This window comes from Salvelinus sp. IW2-2015, linkage group LG4q.2 (assembly GCF_002910315.2).
Source record: "Salvelinus sp. IW2-2015 linkage group LG4q.2, ASM291031v2, whole genome shotgun sequence".
NCBI classification, from domain to species: Eukaryota; Metazoa; Chordata; class Actinopteri; order Salmoniformes; family Salmonidae; genus Salvelinus; species Salvelinus sp. IW2-2015.
This window is the reverse complement of record NC_036843.1, coordinates 26,447,964-26,471,275: the sequence shown is the minus strand read 5'-3', so window position 1 is coordinate 26,471,275 and position 23,312 is coordinate 26,447,964. Positions and strand designations below refer to the sequence as shown.

Sequence of the window (23,312 nt, the reverse complement as noted above, 5' to 3'; positions counted from 1 at the left end):
TTACTATGTTACGTCTAGTCTATGAGACCAAGCTGGGGAGTGGGACTCTGCTCTCTAAAAACAATACAAAAAATAAACTCTGCACACTGCAGTCTATGCTCCTATGTGGTTTATTGGTGACAACGTTTTGACCACCTTGGTCTGTCATCAGATCTCTACCTTGGCCTGGGTGAGCATGTTGTGGGCGATCTTGGTCTCGAGCTCGGCTGGTCTTCTGGAAAGACTGAGGAGCTGCTGCTCCATGTCCTGGAACAGACCAGACAGCTCCTGCTTCTGCTCCTTTATCTCCTTCCAGCCCTCCGACAGCTCCTGGGAGCTAGACATCCTCTCCTCGATCTGTACAGTAAACAGTGCAGTGTACAACAACATGAAGCATACAGCAGAGCGCACAACAACATGAAGTCAACGTATGAATATGGGAATGTTTTATTGTGATACTTTATGTATTTCAGCTTTATGATATCTTTACTGGTTGTTGTATGCCTATTTACAGGCCTACATATTTGCCCTGAACTCTCATGCCCTGAACTAATGTTGTTTTTATTATGAGAGATAGTGAGAGTAAGATGTATGCATTACATATGGCAAATGCCTGAAACTCATGGTGAAAACCCTGTTGTCAATATGGTAAGGATGATGTGATGATGACCAGAAGTGAATGTACGGTAAGACCAGCCTACACACCGTGTGTTTGACCCGCTGGACCTCAGCAACAGTGACTCTCACAGCATCATCAGATAGGTCACACACAGAACACACCAGGTCCAGGTATGTACTGGCTTGCTCCTGTAGAGCCCTGTAGTGCTTCACCTGTACAGGTAATATACAAACAAATGTAATCAGCTTGATAAAACATTTTAATTTGTTCATTTCCCTTATTTCCCCAGGTTTTCCCATTGAAGCAGAGCTTTCTATTTTCACCTGACCATGAACATTCCAGAATTCTAAGGCATAACATTGCAATGAAAACACCATTATTGTGTCATTTGATTCTCATTCTCTGCCTATAAAAGAGCAGGGAGCAGTCAGTCAGTAACCTGTTTGAGGGCCTCCTGCAGGCCAGAGGGGGGTTGACAACGCAGCTGGAGCTCCTCATGGACAGTGGAGAGCCAGGTCTGGCACTGCTGCAGAGTGTCCTGGTGACTGACATGTTTCTGCAGCTCCCTGTCAAGACTTTGGTACACCTGATGAAGCAGACACAGACACACAGAGACAAGTGAAGAGATGGAGCCGGTAAGTGAGTAGAGTAGTGTAGCGGAGAGCAGATCAGAGTAGAGTATAGTAGATTAGAGTAGAGCAGAACAGAGCAGACCAGCGTAGCGTAGCTTAGCTTAGAGTAGATTGTTACTATAGTACTCACACGCTGTGCGGTGCTGCAGATGGCTGAGTAACTGTCTCTGGTGCCCTGCTGGTGAGCCTGGACCTGCTGGCTGATCTTAGCCTGCACCTGGTCTGTAGTACAGTTGGACATCAGGTCATCTCCCTTCTCCTTCAGACTGGTCAAGCGCTCCTCGAAGCTAGCTATCTCCTCCATGATTGCCTGAGAAGAAATGTGACAGACAAGGGTTATGATTATAAACCCCAAAACTTCTAAATTGCCATTTTAGAATGCTGGTTTAGAACTTCAGAAGCATAATTCCATTGTCACGCTTGCGTCATTTCATTCTCATGGATTCTCATACGGTTCCAATCCACAACTTAATGAATCTACTCACCTTGTGCCGAGCCAGTTGCTGTGTGGCCGTCTCCATGGTGCAGGTCTGCATGGAGTCTGAGGTGACCAGCCTACTGGACATCTGAAGGAGCCACTTCTCCGCCTCCTGAAGCTCACTGCTGTAGCCCTCATGCTCCTTCACCCACTCCATCAGACTCTGGACCTGGCCCTGTAAATAGTACAGGATGACTTTTTTACCTTACAGACAAAGCTACAGTAGTCTCAGCCACCACATCCATCAGGTAGGACAATGACACATTTTGGTTGCATGCTCTGGGTAGCTAGCTAGTCTGTCACAAAAGACTAGATACCTATAAACCAAGGAAGCTTTCTAATAATTTAAAAGGTAATCATGTGTACTGTAGTAGAACACCTACCCTGGCTGCAGTGCAGAGGTCCTGGTAGTCTGTCTGTAGTCTGCTCATGTTGTCCCTGATGGTAGGGTCGCGGACCGAATCCAGCAGAGCCTCTCCTTTCTCAACCACAGACCTCACCGCTGACTCGTGAGACTGCACTGTCTGCTGGATCGTCTATGTAAGAGGAAAAACATCCTTTGAATGTCAATAATGAATCAGTTGTTGATGATATGTCAATTTTTACAAGGCACACATAGATACAGTTGAAGTCGGAAGTTTACATACACCTTAGACAAATACATTTAAACTCAGTTTTTCACAATTCCAGACGTTTAATCCTGATAAAAATTCCCTGTCTTAGGTCAGTTAGGATCACCACTTTATTTTAAGAATGTGAAATGTGAGAATAATAGTAGAGAGAATTATTTATTTGTCACGCCCTGACCTTAGAGATCCTTTTTATTCTCTATTTTGGTTAGGTCAGGGTGTGACTAGGGTGGGTACTCTAGTTTTTGTATTTCTATGTTGGCCTGATATGTTTCCCAATCAGAGGAAGCTGTGAATCGTTGTCTCTGATTGGGGATCATATTTAGGCAGCCTTTTCCCCACTGTGGTTGTGGGATCTTGTTTTTGTATTGTTGCTTTTTAGCCCTACAAAGCGGTACGTTTCGTTTGTTACTCTTTCTTGTTTTGTGCCGGTTATCATAAATAAAAATTATTAACCTACCCCACGCTGCATCTTGGTCCGACCATCCTTCCAACAAAGATCGTTACAGAAGATCCCACCACCCCAGGACAAAGCAGCGTGCCCAGGAGGAGCAGGGATCCTGGGCCTGGGAGGAAAGCCAAGAGTGGAGGACATCCTGGACGTGGGACAAAATCATGGCAGGAGACAGAAGCCTGCCATGGAAGCAGGCGGAGGCAGCGAGGGAGCAACAATGACAACACCGGGGTTCGCGGCCACAACGGAGGCCCGAGGCAGCCTCAAAAAAAATTGGGGGGGGGCACACGGGGTGGTCGGCAGAGCCGAGGTGTGACCCAGAGCAAGTCCACACGGGGTGGTCGGCGGAGCCGAGGGGTGAACCAGAGCCAGTCTGGGAGTTGATGGGGAAATTGGAGGAGAGAGTTATGAGAGAGCTGTTGTGTTGGTGCATGAGGCATGGCATTCGCCCTAAGGAGCGTGTCCTCAGTTTAATGCCACCTGAGTCAGCTCTCCGTACTTGTCCTGAGGAGCGTGCTAGCTGTCTGGTGAAGACTGTGCTGGCTCCAGGCACCAGGTCTCCAGTACGCCTGCCCAGCCCTGCACATCCTATGCCAGCTCTCCGCACTCGCTTTGAGGAGCGTGTTATCGTTCCGGTACAATGTGTGCCGGTTCTACGCACCGTGTCTCCAGTGCACCTCCACAGCCCGGTCACTTCTGCGCAGCTCCCTGCACTTGCCGTGCGAAGGTTGTCATCTGTCCAGGACACATTGTGCCAGCTCTACGCTCCAGACCTCCAGTTCGCCTCCACAGCCCGGTACGTCCTGTGTCGGTTCCACGCTCCAGGCCTCCTGTGCGTCTCCCCAGCCCGGTACGTCCTGTGCCGGCTCCACGCACCCGGCCTCCAGTGCGTCTCCCCAGCACGGTACGTCCTGTGACAGCTCCACGCACCAGACCTCCTGTGCGTCTCCCCAGCCCGGTACGTCCTGTGCCAGCCTCACGCACCAGACCTCCTGTGCGTCTCCCCAGCCCGGTACGTCCTGTGCCAGCTCCACGCACCAGTCTCCTGTGAGTCTCCCCAGCCCGGTACGTCCTGTGCTGGCTCCATGCTCCAGGCCTCCTGTGCGTCTCCCCAGCCCGGTACGTCCTGTGCCAGCTCCACGCACCAGGCCTCCAGCGACGGTCTGCAGTCCAGAGCCCCCAGCACGGTCTGAGTCCAGAGCCCAGCGACGGTCGGCAGTCCAGAGCCGCCCAGCGACGGTCGGCAGTCCAGAGCCTCCAGCGACGGTCTGCAGTCCAGAACCTCCCCGACGGTCGCAATCCGAGCCTCCAGCGACGGTTGCAATCCAGAGCATCCAGCCTCCAGCCACAGTCTGCAGTCCAGAGCCTCCAGCGACGGTCTGCAGTCCAGAACCTCCAGCGACGGTCGGCAATCCGGAGCCTCCAGCGACGGTCTGCAATCCAGAGCATCCAGCTCCAGCCACAGTCTGCAGTCCAGAGCCTCCAGACAGTCTGCAGTCCAGAACTCCAGCGACGGTCTGCAGTCCTGAACCTCCAGCGACAGTCTGCAGTCCAGAGCCTCCAGCCACAGTCTGCCAGTCCAGAGCCTCCAGCCTCCAGCGACGGTCGGCAGTCCAGAGCCACCTGCGACGTCCGCAGTCCAGACCGCCCAGCGACGGTCGGCAGTCCAGAACCTCCAGCGCGGTCTGCAGTCCGGAACCTCCAGCGACGTCTGCAGTCCGACTTCAGCGACGGTCTCCAGTCCGGAGCCTCCCAGCGACGGTCTGCCGTCCTGAACCTCCAGCGACGGTCGGCAGTCTGAACCTCCAGCGACGGTCGGCATCCAGAGCTCCAGCGAAGGTCTGCAGTCCGGAGCCTCCAGCGACGGTCTGCAGTCCGGAGCCTCCAGCGACGGTCGGCAGTCCTGAACCTCCAGCGACGGTCGGCAGTCCAGAGCCCTCCAGCAAGGTCTGCAGTCCGGAGCCTCCAGCGACGGTCTGCAGTCCAGAGCCTCCAGCCACAGTCTGCAGTCCAGAGCCTCCAGCGATGATCCATTGCCCAGAGCCTCCAGTGATGATCGATGGCCCGGAGCCTCCAGTGATGATCCAGGGCCCGGAGCGTCCAGTGATGATCCATGGCCCGGAGCCTCCAGTGATGATCCATGCCCCTTAGCCTCCAGTGAGGATCCATGGTCCAGAGCCTCCTGCGAGGGTTCCCATTCCTGAGCCTCCTGCGAGTGTTCCAAGTCCGGAGCCTCCAGCGAGGGTTCCTAGTCCAGAGCCTCCTGCGAGGGTTCCCAGTCCAGAGCCTCCAGCGACAGTCGGCAGTCCGGAGCCTCCAGCGACGGTCGGCAGTCCGGAGCCTCCAGTGACGGTTGGTAGTCCGGAGCCTCCAGCGACGGTCTGCAGTCCGGAACCTCCAGCGACGGTCTGCATTCCAGAGCCTCCAGCGACAGTCGGCAGTCCAGAGCCTCCAGCGACGGTCTGCAGTCCAGAGCCTCCAGCGAGGGTTCCTAGTCCAGAGCCTTCTGTGAGGGTTCCCAGTCCAGAGCCTCCTGCGAGGGTTCCCAGTCCAGAGCCTTCAGCGATGGTTCCCGGTCCGGTTCCTCCGGCGATGATCCACGGCCCGGTTCCTCCGGCGACGATCCATGGTCCGGAACTTCAGGCGACGGTCCCCGCACCAGAGTCGCCACCGAAGCGGGGCGGATCCGCGAGCGGAGCGGGGTCTACGTCCCGCACCGGAGCCGCCACCGAGGCTAGATGCCCACCCAAAGGTGCGGGGGGAGGGGGGGGGGGGTGTCACGCCCTGTCACGCCCTGACCTTAGAGATCCTTTGTTCTCTAAATTGGGTTAGGTCGGGGTGTGACTACGGTGGGTACTCTAGTTCTGTTATTTCTATGTTGGCCTGGTATGGTTCCCAATCAGAGGCAGCTGTCTATCATTGTCTCTGATTGGGGATCATATTTAGGCAGCCTTTTCCCACCTGTTTGTTGTGGGATCTTGTTTGTGTATAGTTGCCTTGAGCACTGCATAGCTTCACGTACGTTTCTTTCTTCTTTCTTGTTTTTTGCCGGTTCACGTTAAATAAAGATGATGAACCCAAACCACGCTGCATTTTGGTCCGATTCTTACCACAACGTTCGTGACAGAAATAATCTGTCTGTGAACAATTGTTGGAAAAATTACTTGTCTCATGCACAAAGTAGATGTCCTAACCGGCTTGCCAAAACTATAGTTTGTTAACAATAGATTTGTGAGGTGGTTGAAAAACTAGTTTTAATGACTCTAACCTAAGTGTATGTAAACTTCCGACTTCAACTGTAGATAGATCTGTTCATACCTTGTATTTGGCTAACTGGGCCTTCTTCTGATAGAGCTCAGCTTTGGGTTCAACAGGCATCCCTAGCAGAGCCTTGGTCTCTGTGAGCCACTGAGCCTGGGCCTTGTACTTGTCCAGGAAGTCTTTGGAAAGGGAGATGCATTTCTCCAGGGAGCTGTGTTCAGTGCGTAGCCCAACCATCAGGCCCTCTAGCTGGGAGAGATGGGCGTCCACCTCCTCCCTCAGCTGGTCTGCCTCTGGTTCCTCCAGGAAGGCCATGGCTCGCTCCGTCTTCTCACGCATCGTCCTCAGGAAGCTGTGGCCTTGCTCCATGTCACCCTGCAGAGCCTAGAGGACAGACATACATATACATAGAAAGAAAGCAGAAACCATTATGCCTGGGACCATAACGTTCTCAGAGGATGAAGCAAAGCAAAGGGAGTGTCACTGCAATGCTAAAACACACTAGCCCCGCACTCACAAGTGGTTCAAAAGAGCTTACTTTTGCTACGCTAACAGTTGTTGTCTACCAACTAAGTCACTTGAGGCATGGCTTCCATTTAGCTGAAGCTCAGACTGTAGTCTCTCTTATGCCAGACAAGGCAGCAGGTGTAAGAAGAGACTATAACTGTACCTCCAGTTTCTTCTTCTTCCTCTCCATGGCAACACGGTCCACTACGTCGATGCTGATGGCCACGGTGCTGAAGTTGTTCTTGGCAGAGCTCAGCCAATCAGAGAATGTACTGAACACACTCTGGGCCTCCTCTATGCAATACACCTCCTCCTGCAGCTGCTTGATGCTCTCCTACGTCATAAACACAGACAGTTTAGGAAAAAGCGAGAGACAAAATTGTCAGATCTTGCACTGTGGTTTCAGAGCTTTGTGAGTGCAAAGTGTTGTTGAGCAGAAGGTCCCTGGTCCGTGCCCAGGTCAGGACAGGACACGGATGAAATCTACTGTGTTACATGTGGTTGTATGCGTCAGTGTGTGTGTGTGTGTGTGTGTGCGTTTTTAAGTGTTCCATACCAGTAGGTGCAGTAGCAGGGCGTGGTAGCGGGCGGTGAGCTGGGTAGCTCTGGTGCTGACCCGGCTGCTGATGTGGGTCTCGTCCAACACTTGCTGGGCTAGAACACTCAGACCCTCCACCTCCTCCTGGTACACCAGCACCTCCTCCTGCCAACCCTGTATACAGAGAGACACATAAATATGGCATATAATTTATTGAAACACAAGGGCACTGAAGGAGGAAGATGCGGAGGAGGAGGATGAGGAGGAGAAAGCTACATGCTACCCCTTACTGCATAACGCACACACACAAGACTGTGTGACTACTAATATAACAATAATCAACATCATCATTGATGTCACTTAGTGTTTCACAGCAATCTACTCTGAACCACTGCTGACCTTAATTAGTTGCAGCTGAGCGTCCTTGGTGGCGCGGTCTGACCTCCGATGGCTTCGTAGTTGACCTTTGCTCTCCATGCTCTTCAGCCAGCTGTCCAGACGCTGAAACTTCTGCTCCATCTGGCGGAGCTTGGCCAGGGCACTGTTGAGCTGGCCCCTGGTGTCTCCCAGCCTCCCCTGGTACAACTGCCAGTCTTGCTGCACAGTCTCCAGGACCCGGTCCTCGATCTGAGGGACCCCCCATGGCACAACCTGGTCTCTACTGTCTAGCAGGGTGTTGAGCAGGGCCTGGCCCTCCGTGCACTGGAGTTGCAGCTCCTGGGAATGAACGCAGAGAGACAGCTGTCATTATTTACACTGGCCATTACGAAATATTACTGGACATTCCAACGCCATTATACTGTACATCTCGCGCCAACAGGCAAAGATAGGCATTTTTCCCAATGCTGAACAACATATATTTAGAAAACTATTTTGAATATGATCCATTATATTCAATACATCAGGGGCCTGTTGGACCAGTTGGGCATAAAAAACAGTTGGTCTTGAATGCTATGTTGGTCGTAGCTACGTCCGACTTTGTGATCAGAGTTTACACCTTTTGCACCAACCAAAAATAAGACTAGTTGTAGCTAAGTCCGGCGTAAGATTTGATGATTTATAATGATAGTTGCTAGGCAGCGCCAGTTACTAAGCTATTACCATCCCCGTGGCAGTTCTAAACTTCGCAAGGCATGTCATTTCGCCCATCACTTCGCATTGCCCACCAAAACATGCACATTTCCTAAACCACAACTGGATGGATGCATAATGAATTACTGCGGGAATAAATATCACTGAACGACGAAAATATAATATTGCAATAAAAGGCTAAACGCAATTGAAGGCATGTATCAAATTGTTGCTCACTGAAACGTCCAAAGTCTTCCAACTGTTATAATAAATGTACAGCAACAACAGCCGTGTGCGGTCTAGATGATCATTCCCACGCCGTTTTGATTGGGACAATGCCATCGCGCTGGTTTGAGAAAAGCATGGGGACTCATCTTGATAAATCAATCAGTGTCAGATTTTTCTTTTCACTGAATCTGTTTTGGATATTTGGTTACAATAAGGCTGGGGAAATGTTAGCTAAGTTGAGGTGAGTGTTCATCATCATTAGTCTAGTTTGCTCATCTATTAGCTGGACTGATACCATTTTGCTAGCATGTAAGGCTACAGTGGCTTGCGAAAGTATTCACCCCCTTGGCATTTTTCCCATTTTGTTGCCTTACAACCTGGAATTAAAATGGATTTTGGGGGGGATTTGTATCATTTCATTTACACAACATGCCTACCACTTTGAAGATGCAAAATATGTTTCATTGTGAAATAAACAAGAAATAAGACAAAAAAACTGAACTTGAGCATGCATAACTTTGTAGAGCCAACTTTTGCAGCAATTACAGCTGCAAGTCTCTTGGGGTATGTCTCTATAAGCTTGGCACATCTAGCCATCTAGATTTTTTCCCAGTGGGAACCCATCCTTCAAGTTGGATGGGTTCTGCTGGTGTACAGCAATCTTTAAGTCATACCACATATTCTCAATTGGAATGAGTCTGGGCTTTGACTAGGCCATTTTGACTAGGCCAGTTTTAAAGCTTATTCAAGCTAAAATATACTGTAGGTGTGTTGACTGTGATAAAGGTACTGGATTATGAGGTGTCTTTTTTGCTAAATGAACAAATTAAATAAGCAGTGGCATGGTGCATATAGCCTTAGAAGAACAATGACATACGTATACCTCAATGCAGTCATATTCATGGCTTATTGGGAGTGTGGCTTTCAGTTACTTCTTTTTGGCAACCGATCCCGTGAGAGTGAATGTCATTCCAGTTCATCTGTTCTGTTATATTTAATCAAATCTGACTAACCTAGTGAACTGCTTGCTATCAATACTATCTGATGGTGTTTGCATGTTTAGGTAAAAAGACAAATAATGTCCCGTTTGGAACACTGACAAGTAAAGAGCATAATATTTAAGTTTGGACACACCTACTCAGGGTTTTTCTTTATTTTTACTATTTTCTACATTGTAGAACAATAGTGAAGACATCAAAACTGTGAAATAACACATACAGAATCATGTAGTAACCAAAAAAAGTTAAACAAATAAAAGTATATTTTATATTTGAGATTCTTCAAAGTAGCCACCCTTTGCCTTGATGACAGCTTTGCACACTCTTGGCATTCTCTCAACCAGCTTCATGAGATAGTCACCTGGAATGCATTTCATTATATCTACAGCCTTACTTCACTCATGCCACGGTCTCTGCATACAATATAGCTGATTACACGCATGCACCATTCAATCTGATCGCACGCACAAACTACCTCACTTTGTTGCTTACATGATCTTGTCCACCACCCTGTTCTCATTGTCCTCCGCCACGACCAGGCTAAAACCTAGCCAAGCCATAATACTCACCGCATTTGTTGAGAAATCTTCCTTGCTTGGTGACAAGGCAGGCGTCTGTAGGCTACATGTCCAGTGGTGATAAATTAAATTAAATCATTTAAATGAAGAAAAAGGATGTCAGCCTTTCCCGGCCTTAGCCATGGTCGGCATATCTAATATATGTTCATACCCCACTCTCACTTTTTGTATGCCACTATTGTATCAAATACACTGGATTTAGCGCCTCAGGTTTCCCGCCCTATCTCACACGCGCAGGCCCTCAGACAGGCTAATACCAAAGCCTCTTTCAGATAATAATACGTGTAATATAGATGATAATAATAATTATAAAATTATCAGTAATACTATACAAACTCACTGCTACTACTATAGGAAGAAAGTTTTATAAAGCCTCAAATGAAGCAGACATTGCGGTATTGATACAATGAGGGGTGTAGAGAATAGCGGCAAAATGCAACAATCAAATTCTAGAACAGCAGCATAGAATTCTGGCAGAGTGTGCAAAAGTACTCACACTGTAAGGGCTGTTATTAATATTTAGAATTTACGCGTCAAAAGGTTAATGCGTTTGAGCCAATCAGTTGTGTTGTGACAAGGTAGGGGTGGTATACAGAAGTTAGCCCTATTTGGTAATAGACCAAGCCCATCGTCACGCCCTGACCTTAGAGATCCTTTTTATGTCTCTATTTTGGTTTGGTAAGGGCATGAGTTGGGGTAGGCATTCTATGTTTTGTGTTCTATGTTTTCTATTTCTGTGTGTTTGGCTGGGTGTGGTTCTCAATCAGAGGCAGCTGTCCTTCGTTGTCTCTGATTGAGAACCATACTTAGGTAGCCTTTTCCCACCTGTGTTTTGTGGGTAGCTGTTTTCTGTTTTGTGTCTGCACCAGACAGAACTGTTTCGGTTTTGTTAGTTTTTCTTTGTTGTTTTTGTTATTCAGTGTTCAGTTTGATTAATAAATCATGAACACTTACCACGCTGCGCTTTGGTCCACTTCTTCATGCAACGATGACCGTTACAGAACTACCCACCACCAAAGGACCAAGCAGCGTGGTGAAAGGGACTCCTGGACAGGTGAGCAGTGCTATCTGGAGTATGAGACAACCTGGGAGGAGGTAGAGAGGTGGTCGGTCGACCCAGGGAGAGTGCCGGAGCCCGTCTGGGATTCTCTAGAACAGTGCGAGGAGGGATACCGGAGAATGGAGTTGGCGACACGAAAACGGCTGGCAAGGAAGCCCGAGAGGCATCCCCAAAAAACATTTTGGGCTATTTGACCAAGAAGGAGAGTGATGGAGTGCTGCATCAGATGACCTGGCCTCCACAATCACCCGACCTCAACCCAATTGAGATGGTTTGGGATGAGTTGGACCGCAGAGTGAAGGAAAAGCAACCAACAAGTGCTCCGCATATGTGGAAACTCCTTCAAGACTGTTGGAAAAGCCTTCCTCATTAATCTGGTTGAGAGAATCCCAAAAGTGTGCAAAGCTGTTATCAAGGCAAAGGGTGGAAACTTTGAAGAATCTAAAATAAATGTTGATTTGTTTAACACTTTCTTGGTTACTACATGATACGTGTAATATAGATGATAATAATAATTATACAACTATCAATAATCCATGCACATGACATGTCTTTTATCACCATTATTATTTGCACTGGCACCGGACACGATTCCCTATTTTCCTTCATAATGTTCTTAAATAAATCTTCAAAAAGTTCTTAAATGTGATGTTTTGGTGCCTTTAGGGCAATTCAGAAAGCTGATTGTTGACCTTATTTCTGATGAATGTATTTTGTATTTATATTGACGTGTGTATTTTCTGTAATTCATGTCATTCAGATCTCAGTATGACTCGCTGATAAAATAAAGGTTAAATTTAAAAAACGGTTATTATTTGAAATCCCATTTCCCCTCAACTGTCAATAATAGTGAGTAGTATAGCTGAACGTGGGTCACTTGGCTTTACCCAGGTTGGCAGTTTTGTCTCTCATCTAGGAGAATGAGAGAAATGGGAAAAGCCACTTTTCTTTGGCTCCGTATCTGGAGGTAGCAGTATGTTCTTGTTCTGACCTGTAGTTTCTGAAGCGTCTCCTCCAGGGTTTCCACATCCCCCTCTAGCTGTGTGTAGCACCCCAGCTTCTCCTGCTCCTGCTCCAGCCACGCCTCAAACACATGCAGGCCTCTCTGGTACTCCTGGTGGGCCTGCACAAGCTCCTCTGCTTTCCCCATCGTACTCTGACAACACAATAACAATGACGTGCATTACAGACATGCAACTACTACTATTTTTGTTGATGCTAATGCATAGGAGGAACAACATAAGTCTGGCAAGTAATACTAACACAAGAGTAGGAGATGGAGCATGCTTCAATGCTTCACTGCTACTCTATATACCTTGGCGTTGTCCTTGACGGTGTTGTATCGTTCCTGCAGGTCCTGGAGCTCTAGCTGTGTGACGTAATGTTCGGCCATGTTGGCTCCCTTCATAGTGATGGTGTCCAGCAGACTGCTGTGGCTCAGCACCTCCTCATAGAGAAGCTATAACAAACACAACATAGCTCAGGGTTAATGTGTATGTTTCTACTGTACTTAAACCACAGCATGATACAGGGTTAGGTTACTTCTTGATAAAACCAAACATATAGGAGACTGGCATTTGGAGACTTTTTAAGGAAGAGGCACCCGACAAGGATGTCTTCTTTCACCGTTATAATTTGTACTGTCTGAAGCTGAAACAAACCATGGCATTTCACCGGGTTAAGATAATACCTCTTGATAAAACTAAAGATGTTTGAGAAGCACTTTGTGACCAATCATTACCAAGGTCACTTTATCCAAATGTTTTTATAAGACAGAGGCACATGACATGTCTTTTTCACCATTATTATTTGCACTGGCACCGGACATGAGTCCCTCTTTTACTGTTATTATTTGCAATCACATTTCCCATCAACTGTCAATAATAATGAGTAGTATAGACGACGGTGGGTACCTTGGCTTTACCCAGGTTGGCAGTTTTGTCTCTCATCTCGGAGAACTGTTTGTCTGTTGGGTCCAGGCTCTCCTCAACATGCTCCACCCAGCCCACAAACTGAAGCACGTCCTCCTGGTAGCTGGTCCACTGGGAAAGGGCTCCCTCCAACTGACTGTGAGGGGAATACAGTGTAGTAAACATAAATATATCAGCTAATCGTCACTAAAGTTACTTGTACACTACCCAAATGTTAAAAATAAAACAAAACATACAATTTGATCAGACGTTATCATAACCCAGTAAGTATTCTACTGAGGCAGTACACAAGAAAGAAAAGCTATACCTTTTGCAATGGATGGAGGCGGAAAGCAGGGCATCCCAGGAGTCTTTGAGGTCCTGGATGTGCTTGCGGACTACTGGTACTCCCTCTACTGAGGTGTTCCTCTGGACAGACTCTCCCCTGGTGACCAGCATCTTCAGCTGGATCTCCTTCTCCTGACGTGCTGTCAGCAAAGCCTGGGAGAATGACATTAAGGGTCATTGCATGGATAACATAGTGAGGTCTCACGAAGGCAGTAGCAATGCTAACTTAGATACCTGTTACATACTGGAGATTTAAAACAGCTTCTACTCTGTAATCCAAGTCTGACTCTATTTTAGTTAAGCTTTGTTTAATTTATTTTATTTGATCTAGTGTAGCTTCTCTTAGCTTTGTTTAATTCAGTTTATCTTAGCATAGTATAGTTTACTTAGTTTAGTTTACTGAGTTTAGTTTAGCTTAGTTTATCTTAGTGTAGCTTGGTGTAGGTCAGAGGTGGTCGTACTGTACCTCCAGCTTTATCACCCTGCTGTCCAGGACGTTCTTGTCTGCTGTGGGGGTGCAGTAGGTCTGCAGCATGTGGCTGGTGTCGGCCACCCAGTTCTGCAGCTCCTTCAGCCCCTGGGAGAACAGCTGGTGCTCGGTGACAATCCGGTCGATACGGGAAGCCTTCTCCTGTGGGATCACACAGCACACAGGTCAGCCTCTGTGTGTTCATTCATGTGCACACTCATGACAAATTCAACTTAAAGCGAACCTGGGGTTTGTGGATGCAAATGACAACGGGCCACAATCCAGTATGGAAGAAAAGAACAGCGGTAGTAATTTTGCCAGCAAAAATTGAAATTCAGTATTAGCAGTATTAAAGTGTTAGCAATTCAGCATTACCTCAAAACGAAATACCATCAAACATAATTACGTTTACAATGATACAATATTTCATTCTACAGCTATAAGATTGTAAATTCATTGATTATCTACGCAATTTTAACCGGAGTGGTAAGCTCCAGACAAACACAGTCTAGAGCCTCCTCCCTGCCCTCTTGCAGGTGGACAGGCTGGCAGGCAGGCAGACATTAGTTACCTTGGTCATGTTGGTTAGAGCTAGGTACTGTGCAGAGAGTTGTGAGACACGGTGGACAAAGCCCTTTCCGGCCGCGTGTCCGTCCCACAGTAGCTGGGCCTTCTCTTTGAGCCTGATCAGCTGAACCTCTTGAGAGGCTAACTCCTCGAGCACAGACTGCAAGGGCACAAGCAGGTTATCACCGAGACAGAGGCATGCAAGCCAACACACAAGACAGTTAGCTAAGTTAACAGAGACACTTAGAAACCAGACATGGAAGAAGGAGATTTGGTCAATGTTATGACCATGAAATACTGTCATGAAATGGAATTCCAAAGAGGGTTAGAAAACACAGCAGAGAAAGATGTTTGAAGCAAGCATTTGAGCAGGGTTGTCAAGCGTCAACTCTGTAAACAGTTATTCTTTACTCTGCATTGAACACACATACAGCAGAAGCATTTGAAAATAGATAGAGTAGATGGCAGGGCAGAGATGAGCAGTTTGCAGTTGTGATAAGCTTTAACAATGCAATGCGGAACTCCATCAGTGACTATGATTGACTGTGACAGAGCTGAAAAGGTGAGCTTCTGTAATGGCCGTGCTGGTGCCTGGGACGGTTGGTGCCTGGGAAGGCTGGGTGGAGGGTGGGATGATGGGAACAGTTATGGTGATAGCGGTTTACGAAGTGACATAATGACACAGGCTGAGAGTCACGTATACCTGCAGCTTGTGCAACTCCTGCTTTTTAGCTGTGAGGTCGTGGAGTCGTGTGCTGCTCTCCTGTACAGCAACCTCTGTCCCGTGCAGCCACTCCTGAAGGGGCTCCGCACTCGCCTCAAAGTCCTTCATCTGAGACTGGAGGTTCTGAAACATAGAAGTGAAACAAACACACCTTCTGACACACAATTCCAAACCAGAGGTCTCAGCACCACACAAATTGATAAAATGCTTCCTCTCAAGATAGAGTAAAGTACACTGAGTGAGATAATGTTTTTAAACAAAGTGAATAGATGACACATTATCATCAGAAAGGATTCACACGCTGCACTGTACATAGATGGAGTACCTGTAATGCAGTCTCCCTCTGGTGCAGGTTGGACATCAAAGTCTTCCAGTCCTCTCTGGCACTGCTAATCTTGGCCCGGACAGCGTCCACTCGGTCTTTGGCAGCAATACTGACCACCAGCTCACCACTTAGCACCACAGCATTCAGCTTGGAGTGGCCCTGTTCCCTGTCACTCAGGAACTCCTTTGGGGTGGAGACAGAAGTCAAGAGATGAGACGCATACTTTAAAACAGAACGTCCACCGATATCAAATGTGCTTGCACGGACAAATATGTTCAAGGACAAAAGGTTTCCTGAACAAAGATAAGAAGTGCTTTTACTGGAGAATATTCATTGAAGAACACATCAATCAAATGTAAAATATATTTATAAAGCCCTTTATACATCAGCAGAAGTCACAAAGTGCTTATACAGAAACCCACCCTAAAACCCCAAACAGCAAGCAATACAGATGTAGAAGCACGGTGGAAAGAAAAAACTCCCTAGAAAGGCAGGAACCTAGGAAGAAACCTAGAGAGGAACAAGGCCCTGAAGGGTGGCCAGTCCTCTTTCTGGCTGTGCCCGGTGGAGATTATAAGAGTTCATGGCAAATAAGGCCAGATCGTTCTTCAAGATGTTCAAACGTTCATAGATGACCAGCAGGTTCAAATAATAATCATAGTGGTTGTAGAGGGTGCAACAGGTCAGCACATTTAGGAGTAAATGTCAGTTCGCTTTCATAGCTGAGCATTCAGAGGTCGAGACAGCAGGTGTGGTAGAGAGAGAGAGAAAGAGAGAGGGAGAGGGAGAACTGATGGACTAGGCTTGATTTTGAGTCCAGGGAAACTGGCCCTTAATGTACCTGTATCTTCTGCAGGCTGGAGGAGGCCTCGCTGAGGTTCTGAGGCACGTCAAAGCACTTGGCTGTGATGATCTTGGCGTTAACCAGCCACTGCTGGAACTCTCGGAAAGTGGCACGGAACCTCTGCTCCAGAAGCTTCTCTTTGCTCTGGCATTCTCTGGAGGCCTGCAGGCTCAGACTAGGAGGGAGAAGAGAGAACCAGATACAATTACTTTTACACAGCACCTACAGGGCGGTATTCAGACTTGAGATCTGATTCTGCACGCGTAACTTTCTGTGCAAGTCTCCCATTGACACCAGTGAACGCTTTGCGTGAAAGTTTGAGTATAGTAAGAATCCTCCATCCTGCTGCTGACTGACTCACCTGTTGTACTCCTTGATGACGGAGGACACTCTCTCTGACTGAGTGCCCAGGTCCCTGGAGAACCGCCATAGGTCGTTGAGCTGGGACTTCAGACTGTCTGACATGGGCTCCACTTTAACCAGGCCATCCAGAGTGTCCTGGGTGGCACACACACACACACGCAATGAGAAGATGCTTTAGAGGAGAGGGAATGGAGGATTGTGGATGCCTGAGTATATGGCGATTTTGGCCATTTCACTTTCACTTTGAAAAGTCAACACTCATCATAACTATTACGGATCCTTCCTTTATTGTTGCATTCCGCTTTGGCATTGCATCAATACTTGAACAGTATATATATAAGAATACCTGCAAAGGAGCCTTACTTTTGCAATCTGCCAGCCCTGCACAGCCTCCTCCCCACTGTTTTTCCCCTCGGTCTGAGAGAGTCTGTCTCTCCACTCCTGCAGCTGACTGCTAAACTCCTGCAGGTCCTGCTCCAGCTGAGCAGCCAAGCAGTTAAACTCCTGTTCTGAGCTGGCGATCTGAGAGAGCGCAGTCTCCAGGCCTGCCCTGGTCTGCAGTGCCCCACGCTCCCAGTGCTCCCAGGCAGACAGCAGGGCTGCCTCCTCCCTCTCCACTGCCTCGAAGCCCCCGGAGCCCGTGTGGTCCCTCGCTGCAGCCCCACAACGCTGCACCCGGCTGAGACGCTCTCGGCCACACTGCCTGGAGTCTATCAGCTCCTGGATTGGAACATGGAACATTTGAACAGGAAACATTCAACTATTACTCTTCCTGCCAACTACTCTCCATCCGTCACTATGATGTCCTATAGCGGCTTAGCGCAGACAGAGAGACATTTCCTTACGGGAGGGTAACATTTATTGCATTTTTTTGCATGTGCCTAATCTCTAATGATTACTTTGATGTGTCAATGATGTGTCAACAAGGTGTTTATATCGTATGTGATGATTGAACATCCTCACCCGAACTTTGGCGAGCTTCCTCTTTACAGAGGTGGAGTCTCCTGACAGATCCGACCAGCGCTGGAGCTCCTCCCTGGCGGAGGTCAGCCAATCATTGAAGTCCCTCACAGCTTCCAGGTAGTGCTCATGCTCTGTCACTATGTTCTCCATGGCGTGAACCTTACCCTGAGGGGTGGACGGAGAGACCGAGTTAGGCTGTGTCAGATTTACACATCGAGTGTAAAGACTGGATATAAGACTGAACAAAGACTGGATATTGTCTTGATGCATTAACATCAATGCAAGTCGATTACAACAACCAAACTAGATGAATTGAGGCTAATAACACAAACAGATCGTCAGACTTGAACTGAATGTACTTATGTAGTTATTAGATGTGGTTATTATACAAAGGAGAAAAGCATGTATCTAACTGCCATCCTTTAGGAGCAAGGCTTGATTACCTTGACGACAGCGGTGATATCAGCAAAGTGCGCATTGAGCTCCATTCTCTGCTCTGGTCCGAAGGCCTGGTCGCCTGTCTTCTCATGCAGCTCTGCAGCCTTCTCTGTCAGCCTGCCCAGTGGTGCTGTATGAGCCTCCACGTCAGCCTGCAGGGCTCTGAGACGCTCCAGGAGAGAAGCCTTTTCCTTCAGGCCTGGCTGCTGGGCCAGCGCCAGACCCACCTACATTTACATTGACATTTGAGTCACCTAATAGACGCTCTCATCTTGAGAAACTTACATGCAGCGCATTCAAGTAAGGAAGGTAAAACAACCACATCTCAATCAATAAAGTATTTAAAATAGCTGATATATGCTAAATCAGTGGTAGTAAGAAAAGATAAGTCGAGAGGTTCTAGCTGCTAAAAGAGGATTCTGAGATAATTGGCTTTAATGTTCCGAACCCTCATTGGTTTGAATGGTGTCAGCAATTTTTATCTTGTATTCTTTTGAACTTAACATGAATTGGGGTATTTTTAGTATTATATGGTATACAACATTGAAGAGAACAATGTCAATAACTCAATTTTGACAAAAATGCTGATAAAACCTTATAGTCCCAATCTCTAAAAGTGTGCACAGCAAAATCTCACCTCCTGCTCTACAGACTCCATCCACTGCTGCAGCTGACCCTTACTCTCCTGGTAGCTACTCCACAGGGCCACCGTCCACTCCAGACGACTGGGTTGGTCAACACAAGAAAGCAAACACAAGCACACACGCACAAATTAACACACACAGAGACGTGGAAGATTGGAGCATACTTACGGGTAGTGAGAAGCTTGCTATACACATAACATCATGTATTGTGCTACTCCAAACTGCAGCAAGAGATTCACTGTAGTTTTATTGGGGTAAACGGGCAGCGTACTGTACCTGTGACAACTCATGGAGGTCATGAGCATGTTGGCCCAGGCGTCCTTCAGGTTCTGTAACTGGGAGCGGATGGCCTCCTGTCCCTCCACACTGTTGTGCTTCAGGACCTGCTCGCCCTTCCCTACCGCCATGTTCAGCTTCACCTCGCCCTCGCCCTTCATCAGCAGAATGTCCTGGAACACACATGGAGGAAGAGCAAAGCAAACTTTATTCAGACTGATTGAAGACTTGTTCAACATCCATGTAGACCATTTCCTCATTGAAACATTGACCTTCCATGGCTCGTGTTATCCCAAAGTAGTGGTTCTCAACCTGGGGTACTAGCACCCCTGGCGGTACCTGGCCTGTCCACAAGGGGGTACTTGGGAGGACTCATAAGAACATAGGCTAATGATTAGTTGCACATGAGGTACTTGAGGTAAATGTAATAGGGGGTAAAGTAAACAACAAATATTAAGAATGATAACTCCTGAATTAAGGTCTCTATCATGGATACATCAGCTTCAGTTTGTCATGTTGTCTGACCTGTACAAGTCCCAGCCTCTTCTCCAGCTTCTCCTTGTTCCCCAGTGTACTGTTGAGGCTCCCCAGTCGTTCCTGTACACCGTTCAGCCAGGACCAGGTGCTCTGCAGGGTCTCCTCAAATGCCTGCTGTTCCTGTAGGGTCATCTGGCAGCTCCGCAGCCTCTCCTTCACCCTCCGCAGCAGACCTTGGTGCTGAGACTGCAGCCCCGCAGCCGCCCGCGTCTCGCCACCGTCGCCCCGTCCACCTTCGTTCAGGGCCTGCGACTCCTGACACAGTCGCTCGAACGAGTCCCTTTCTTTGAGCACGTCCTGGTGGTATCCCTCCACCCTCTCCAGTGTTGCCTTCTCAGGGTCCCTGTGTTTCTCCTCAGGCAGCTCTGTGTTCAGCCTCTGCTCCGTGTGCTCCAGCCAACGCTTCAGCCTCTTCAGACGGCTCTCAAACCTGACAGACAGAGATGTATCACCATGTAACAGTCACAGACTCATAGACATCTATGACTGTATCCCTGAGGCCTACTCCTGGGCTCCAAGGCAGCATCTCAATATTCTATAGTTCTACCTCTAGAAGTTGATTTTTCCCTATCTGTACAGAACGGATAGGCCTGGATGGGCCTGGATAAGTGAAGATGAGGGAAAGGAGAGGAAGTCTCTTTATATTATTGAGATCCATCCCAAGTATCTCTTACCCATTTAGTTGTGCAGTGCTGTCCTCCAGGGCCTGTTGGTTGAGTCTACACTGCTCTACGAAGCGGTCCCAGTCCTGCTGGATGGAGGAGAGGTGCTGCTGCACCTGGCCAGCGCTGGCCTTAGGGAGATGGAGAAGGAGCTTCTCCCCTTCCTCACACACCTGAGTCAGACGCACCTCCCCTTCCTCCACACGCTCCAGAGCCCCCTAAACGAAAGGAGGACACATCTTTAAACTGTATGTGACAGGGAAACACTTGCACAAGTAATTACCTGTTTAACTGCCAGTTTCCAGGGCACAGATTTAGTCTAGTCCTGAAATAAAAAAAGCAGACTCAATGGAAAATGTTCATTTTACTCCAGGACTAGTCTTAATCTGCGTCCGGGGAAACCTACTTTAAGAGATTGAGAATTAATGGTATAGTTAAGGGTTGTATGGGTTATATGTTGTGTTCGGACTGTACCTTTAGCTTCTGGAGTTTGCGCTCCACGATGCTAGTGTCTCCTGATCGGTCAGAGCACTCCTTCACTACCTCCCTCTGCCCAGACAGCCAGCTGTGGAACTCCCGAACCAGGTCTACAGAACAAGAGAGACAGAGATTATCATCATCCTCGTCATGGTTGTAGAATATTGCAGAATAGAATACAGTAGTATGATATATGATATATAGATATATGGATAGATCAATCAATCGATCCATGAATTCAGTCCTTCTCACCATTGAAGTGTTTTTGCAGGCCGTGCTGCAGGGAGGCCAGGGTCCTGGAGGACAGCTGGTTGACAAACTCGTAGCTCTTGATGAGGTCAGTGAGGGCACTGCCCAGCCCAGCCAGCTCCTCAGAAGGGTACTTCCGACACAGAGTGTTCAGGCTCTCCCTGGTAGAATCTATGCTGCCTTGCTGGTTCTGAAGGTCCTTCTGGAGGTCCTGTCATGCAATTCACACACATATGAGTTCTACACCTACAGCAATAATAATATACATAATAACACGTGTGATCGCTCAGAAAAATTACTTAGTCAGGATCTCCTGGAAAGAGGTAAAGGCCTTGCACAGAAAATAGTGAAGTGGAGAGCCATGGTGGATTCCCTATGGTCACAAGAGGGCCAAGTGGACTGAGTCAAGTAAGTTCTCAGGTAAAAGCTGTTTCAATTCAACATCTACCGACCTTGACTCTGCAGATGTCCTCTGGGTCAGAGCCAATCGGTGAGCTCGTCAGGGATTGCTCCATGCTCTTAAGCCAATCAGACATCTGAGTAATGTAGTCCTCTAGCTGCTTCCTCTGGGAGCTGAAGTCCCGGAGGTTTCCACTGGCCTGCTCACACAGCTTCTGCACCTGGCTCATCTTCTTCCTCAAATCGGCTTCCAGCACCTGATAGAAACATACAGAAGATCTTTAGCTCCCTTCTGAAGTTCTATGGGACAAACCGACTGAGCATGAGTTTCCCAAAATGTTTGGAGCACTATTGTTCCTTCATTGCCTACCAATGGACTTCAAATAATATTTTTAGCATTAGGTTTTAGGAAACTCACAATGTGTCAGTTAGTTCAAAAGTTTGCTTCAACATACATAACTTCAAACAAGATTTTCAAAAGCTATAGATGGCTGAAGTCTGGGCTTCAAAATAATAATGCGCAACACCTGTAGTTTGGATGGCGTTTCCTGGCTACGGCTGAGATGCTTCAGTTCTGACACTTTCCCTTGCAGGTTTACAAGCTTGTGCTCATTTTTCCCCATCTCCACCTATACACAGGGAAAAAATTGGAAAATGTGATTTCATTTATATGTTTGAGCATTTGGGATTTGCAGGAATTAAAGGATTGGATGATTAGTAGATTTGGGATGCAGTATCTGAAAAATGTATTGAGTCAAACTGATTGGACAGAATCATTTAACAGACAACTTTAGCTCCATCATTCTCCTGTTTTACTTAAAGGGTAGTAGAAGGAACATCTTACTGTATATCTCGGTCTGGTGTGTCTCAATGCATCATACCTGTAATGCAGAGAGTTTGGTCTCCATCCTCTGGCTGTCGTTGAGGTTGTTCAGGCTCTCACTGAGTTCCATCACAGAGTTGGTTGTCCATCCCTCGATCTCCTCGCTGATTTGGCGTACATCTTCCCATAACGCCAAGCTCTGGATCAGATGTTCAATGTTGTCTTCAACCCTCTCCAACACCTGTAATGTAAAGGGACAAAATCAACCTCTGTAAATTCACAAAATTGTGGAGGCAAAATAAATCAGGGAAGACCAAGGAACACCTGAAGAGGACCTGTACAAACAGAGATGGACAAACTGAAATACTCATGGAAGGAACTTGAGGGAACTTGAGAAACTGTCCCAAAGCAGAGTGCTGTGGAGAACATTTGGGGATCACCTATGCTCCTCACGGTCAGATTAAAAAGATCAAATCAAGACTCCAACAGAACTACTGTATCACTATTGCACATCTTGTTTTTTATTCAATTCAATTCAAAATACTGAATATCCCACAAGGGGCAATGATGTAGGCTGGCATGCAGGTACATAAATATAACATATAACAATCAACACACAGCACAGCAACAACACACCAATAGTGGATGACCTAAACTCCTCATGGCAAGACTGGAAATGTAGACTTACATCGAGCCACTGGTCCACCAGTGTCTCCATGTCCTTCCTCATTAGCTGGGTCTCACAGTCTGAGATCTTCTTCAGCTCACTCAACAGCTGCTTCCCTTTACTGGAAAATTGGTCGAGCTCACTCTGCCTGGCTGACGTCTCCGCCTTCGCTGCTTCATGCTGCACAGATGAAGAATGGGAAAACAGTGAGAACGAAGAGCAACACAAACTTTTATTTTGAAGTGGTTACTTTTATTTTGAAGTTCACTGTAGCAATATAGAGCAATAACAAGATACTAGCTGGTAACAGTGTACTAATGTTTTACACAAGTTTATATGAGAACTGAGATGAATGTCATTATCCTAACCTTAGACAGCGCTCTCTTGGTCTCCTCATGGTCCTTAAGAGCAGAACCAATGTCAGCCACAGCCTCAGTGTTCTCTGTGATGGTTGTTATGGACGTCTTCAAGCTCTGGTACTCTCTCATCAGCTCCACCAGAACACTGCACTGCTCCTGTCTGCCAACAAACGTACAACTCTTACTATAGGATTCATGTGTGTGTGTGGGGGGGGGGGGGGGGTTAGTGGTCTTAG

General features: G+C 47.6%; 1 protein-coding gene across 1 annotated transcript in view; it reads right to left on the bottom strand.

Moving 5' to 3' along the window:
• LOC111963508 (nesprin-1-like) overlaps positions 1-23,312 on the bottom strand; it is a 141,572-nt gene that overhangs the window by 67,374 nt on the left and 50,886 nt on the right. Inside the window, exons 44-77 of the mRNA XM_070443450.1 lie at positions 23,086-23,236; positions 22,739-22,897; positions 22,109-22,291; positions 21,755-21,856; positions 21,281-21,484; positions 20,832-21,039; positions 20,577-20,689; positions 20,115-20,320; positions 19,429-19,870; positions 18,904-19,076; positions 18,621-18,708; positions 17,989-18,210; positions 17,546-17,710; positions 16,946-17,302; positions 16,581-16,717; positions 16,217-16,394; positions 15,376-15,558; positions 15,030-15,173; positions 14,331-14,486; positions 13,757-13,921; positions 13,271-13,443; positions 12,946-13,099; positions 12,348-12,491; positions 12,024-12,188; positions 7,497-7,814; positions 7,116-7,271; positions 6,723-6,893; positions 6,110-6,436; positions 2,092-2,244; positions 1,716-1,883; positions 1,361-1,540; positions 1,038-1,184; positions 685-810; positions 160-336 (exon numbers count right to left, since the gene is read on the bottom strand). Of these exons, the coding sequence (XP_070299551.1) occupies positions 160-336; positions 685-810; positions 1,038-1,184; positions 1,361-1,540; positions 1,716-1,883; positions 2,092-2,244; positions 6,110-6,436; positions 6,723-6,893; positions 7,116-7,271; positions 7,497-7,814; positions 12,024-12,188; positions 12,348-12,491; positions 12,946-13,099; positions 13,271-13,443; positions 13,757-13,921; positions 14,331-14,486; positions 15,030-15,173; positions 15,376-15,558; positions 16,217-16,394; positions 16,581-16,717; positions 16,946-17,302; positions 17,546-17,710; positions 17,989-18,210; positions 18,621-18,708; positions 18,904-19,076; positions 19,429-19,870; positions 20,115-20,320; positions 20,577-20,689; positions 20,832-21,039; positions 21,281-21,484; positions 21,755-21,856; positions 22,109-22,291; positions 22,739-22,897; positions 23,086-23,236 (6,295 nt within the window). The remainder of the gene's footprint in view (positions 1-159; positions 337-684; positions 811-1,037; positions 1,185-1,360; positions 1,541-1,715; positions 1,884-2,091; positions 2,245-6,109; positions 6,437-6,722; positions 6,894-7,115; positions 7,272-7,496; positions 7,815-12,023; positions 12,189-12,347; positions 12,492-12,945; positions 13,100-13,270; positions 13,444-13,756; positions 13,922-14,330; positions 14,487-15,029; positions 15,174-15,375; positions 15,559-16,216; positions 16,395-16,580; positions 16,718-16,945; positions 17,303-17,545; positions 17,711-17,988; positions 18,211-18,620; positions 18,709-18,903; positions 19,077-19,428; positions 19,871-20,114; positions 20,321-20,576; positions 20,690-20,831; positions 21,040-21,280; positions 21,485-21,754; positions 21,857-22,108; positions 22,292-22,738; positions 22,898-23,085; positions 23,237-23,312) is intronic.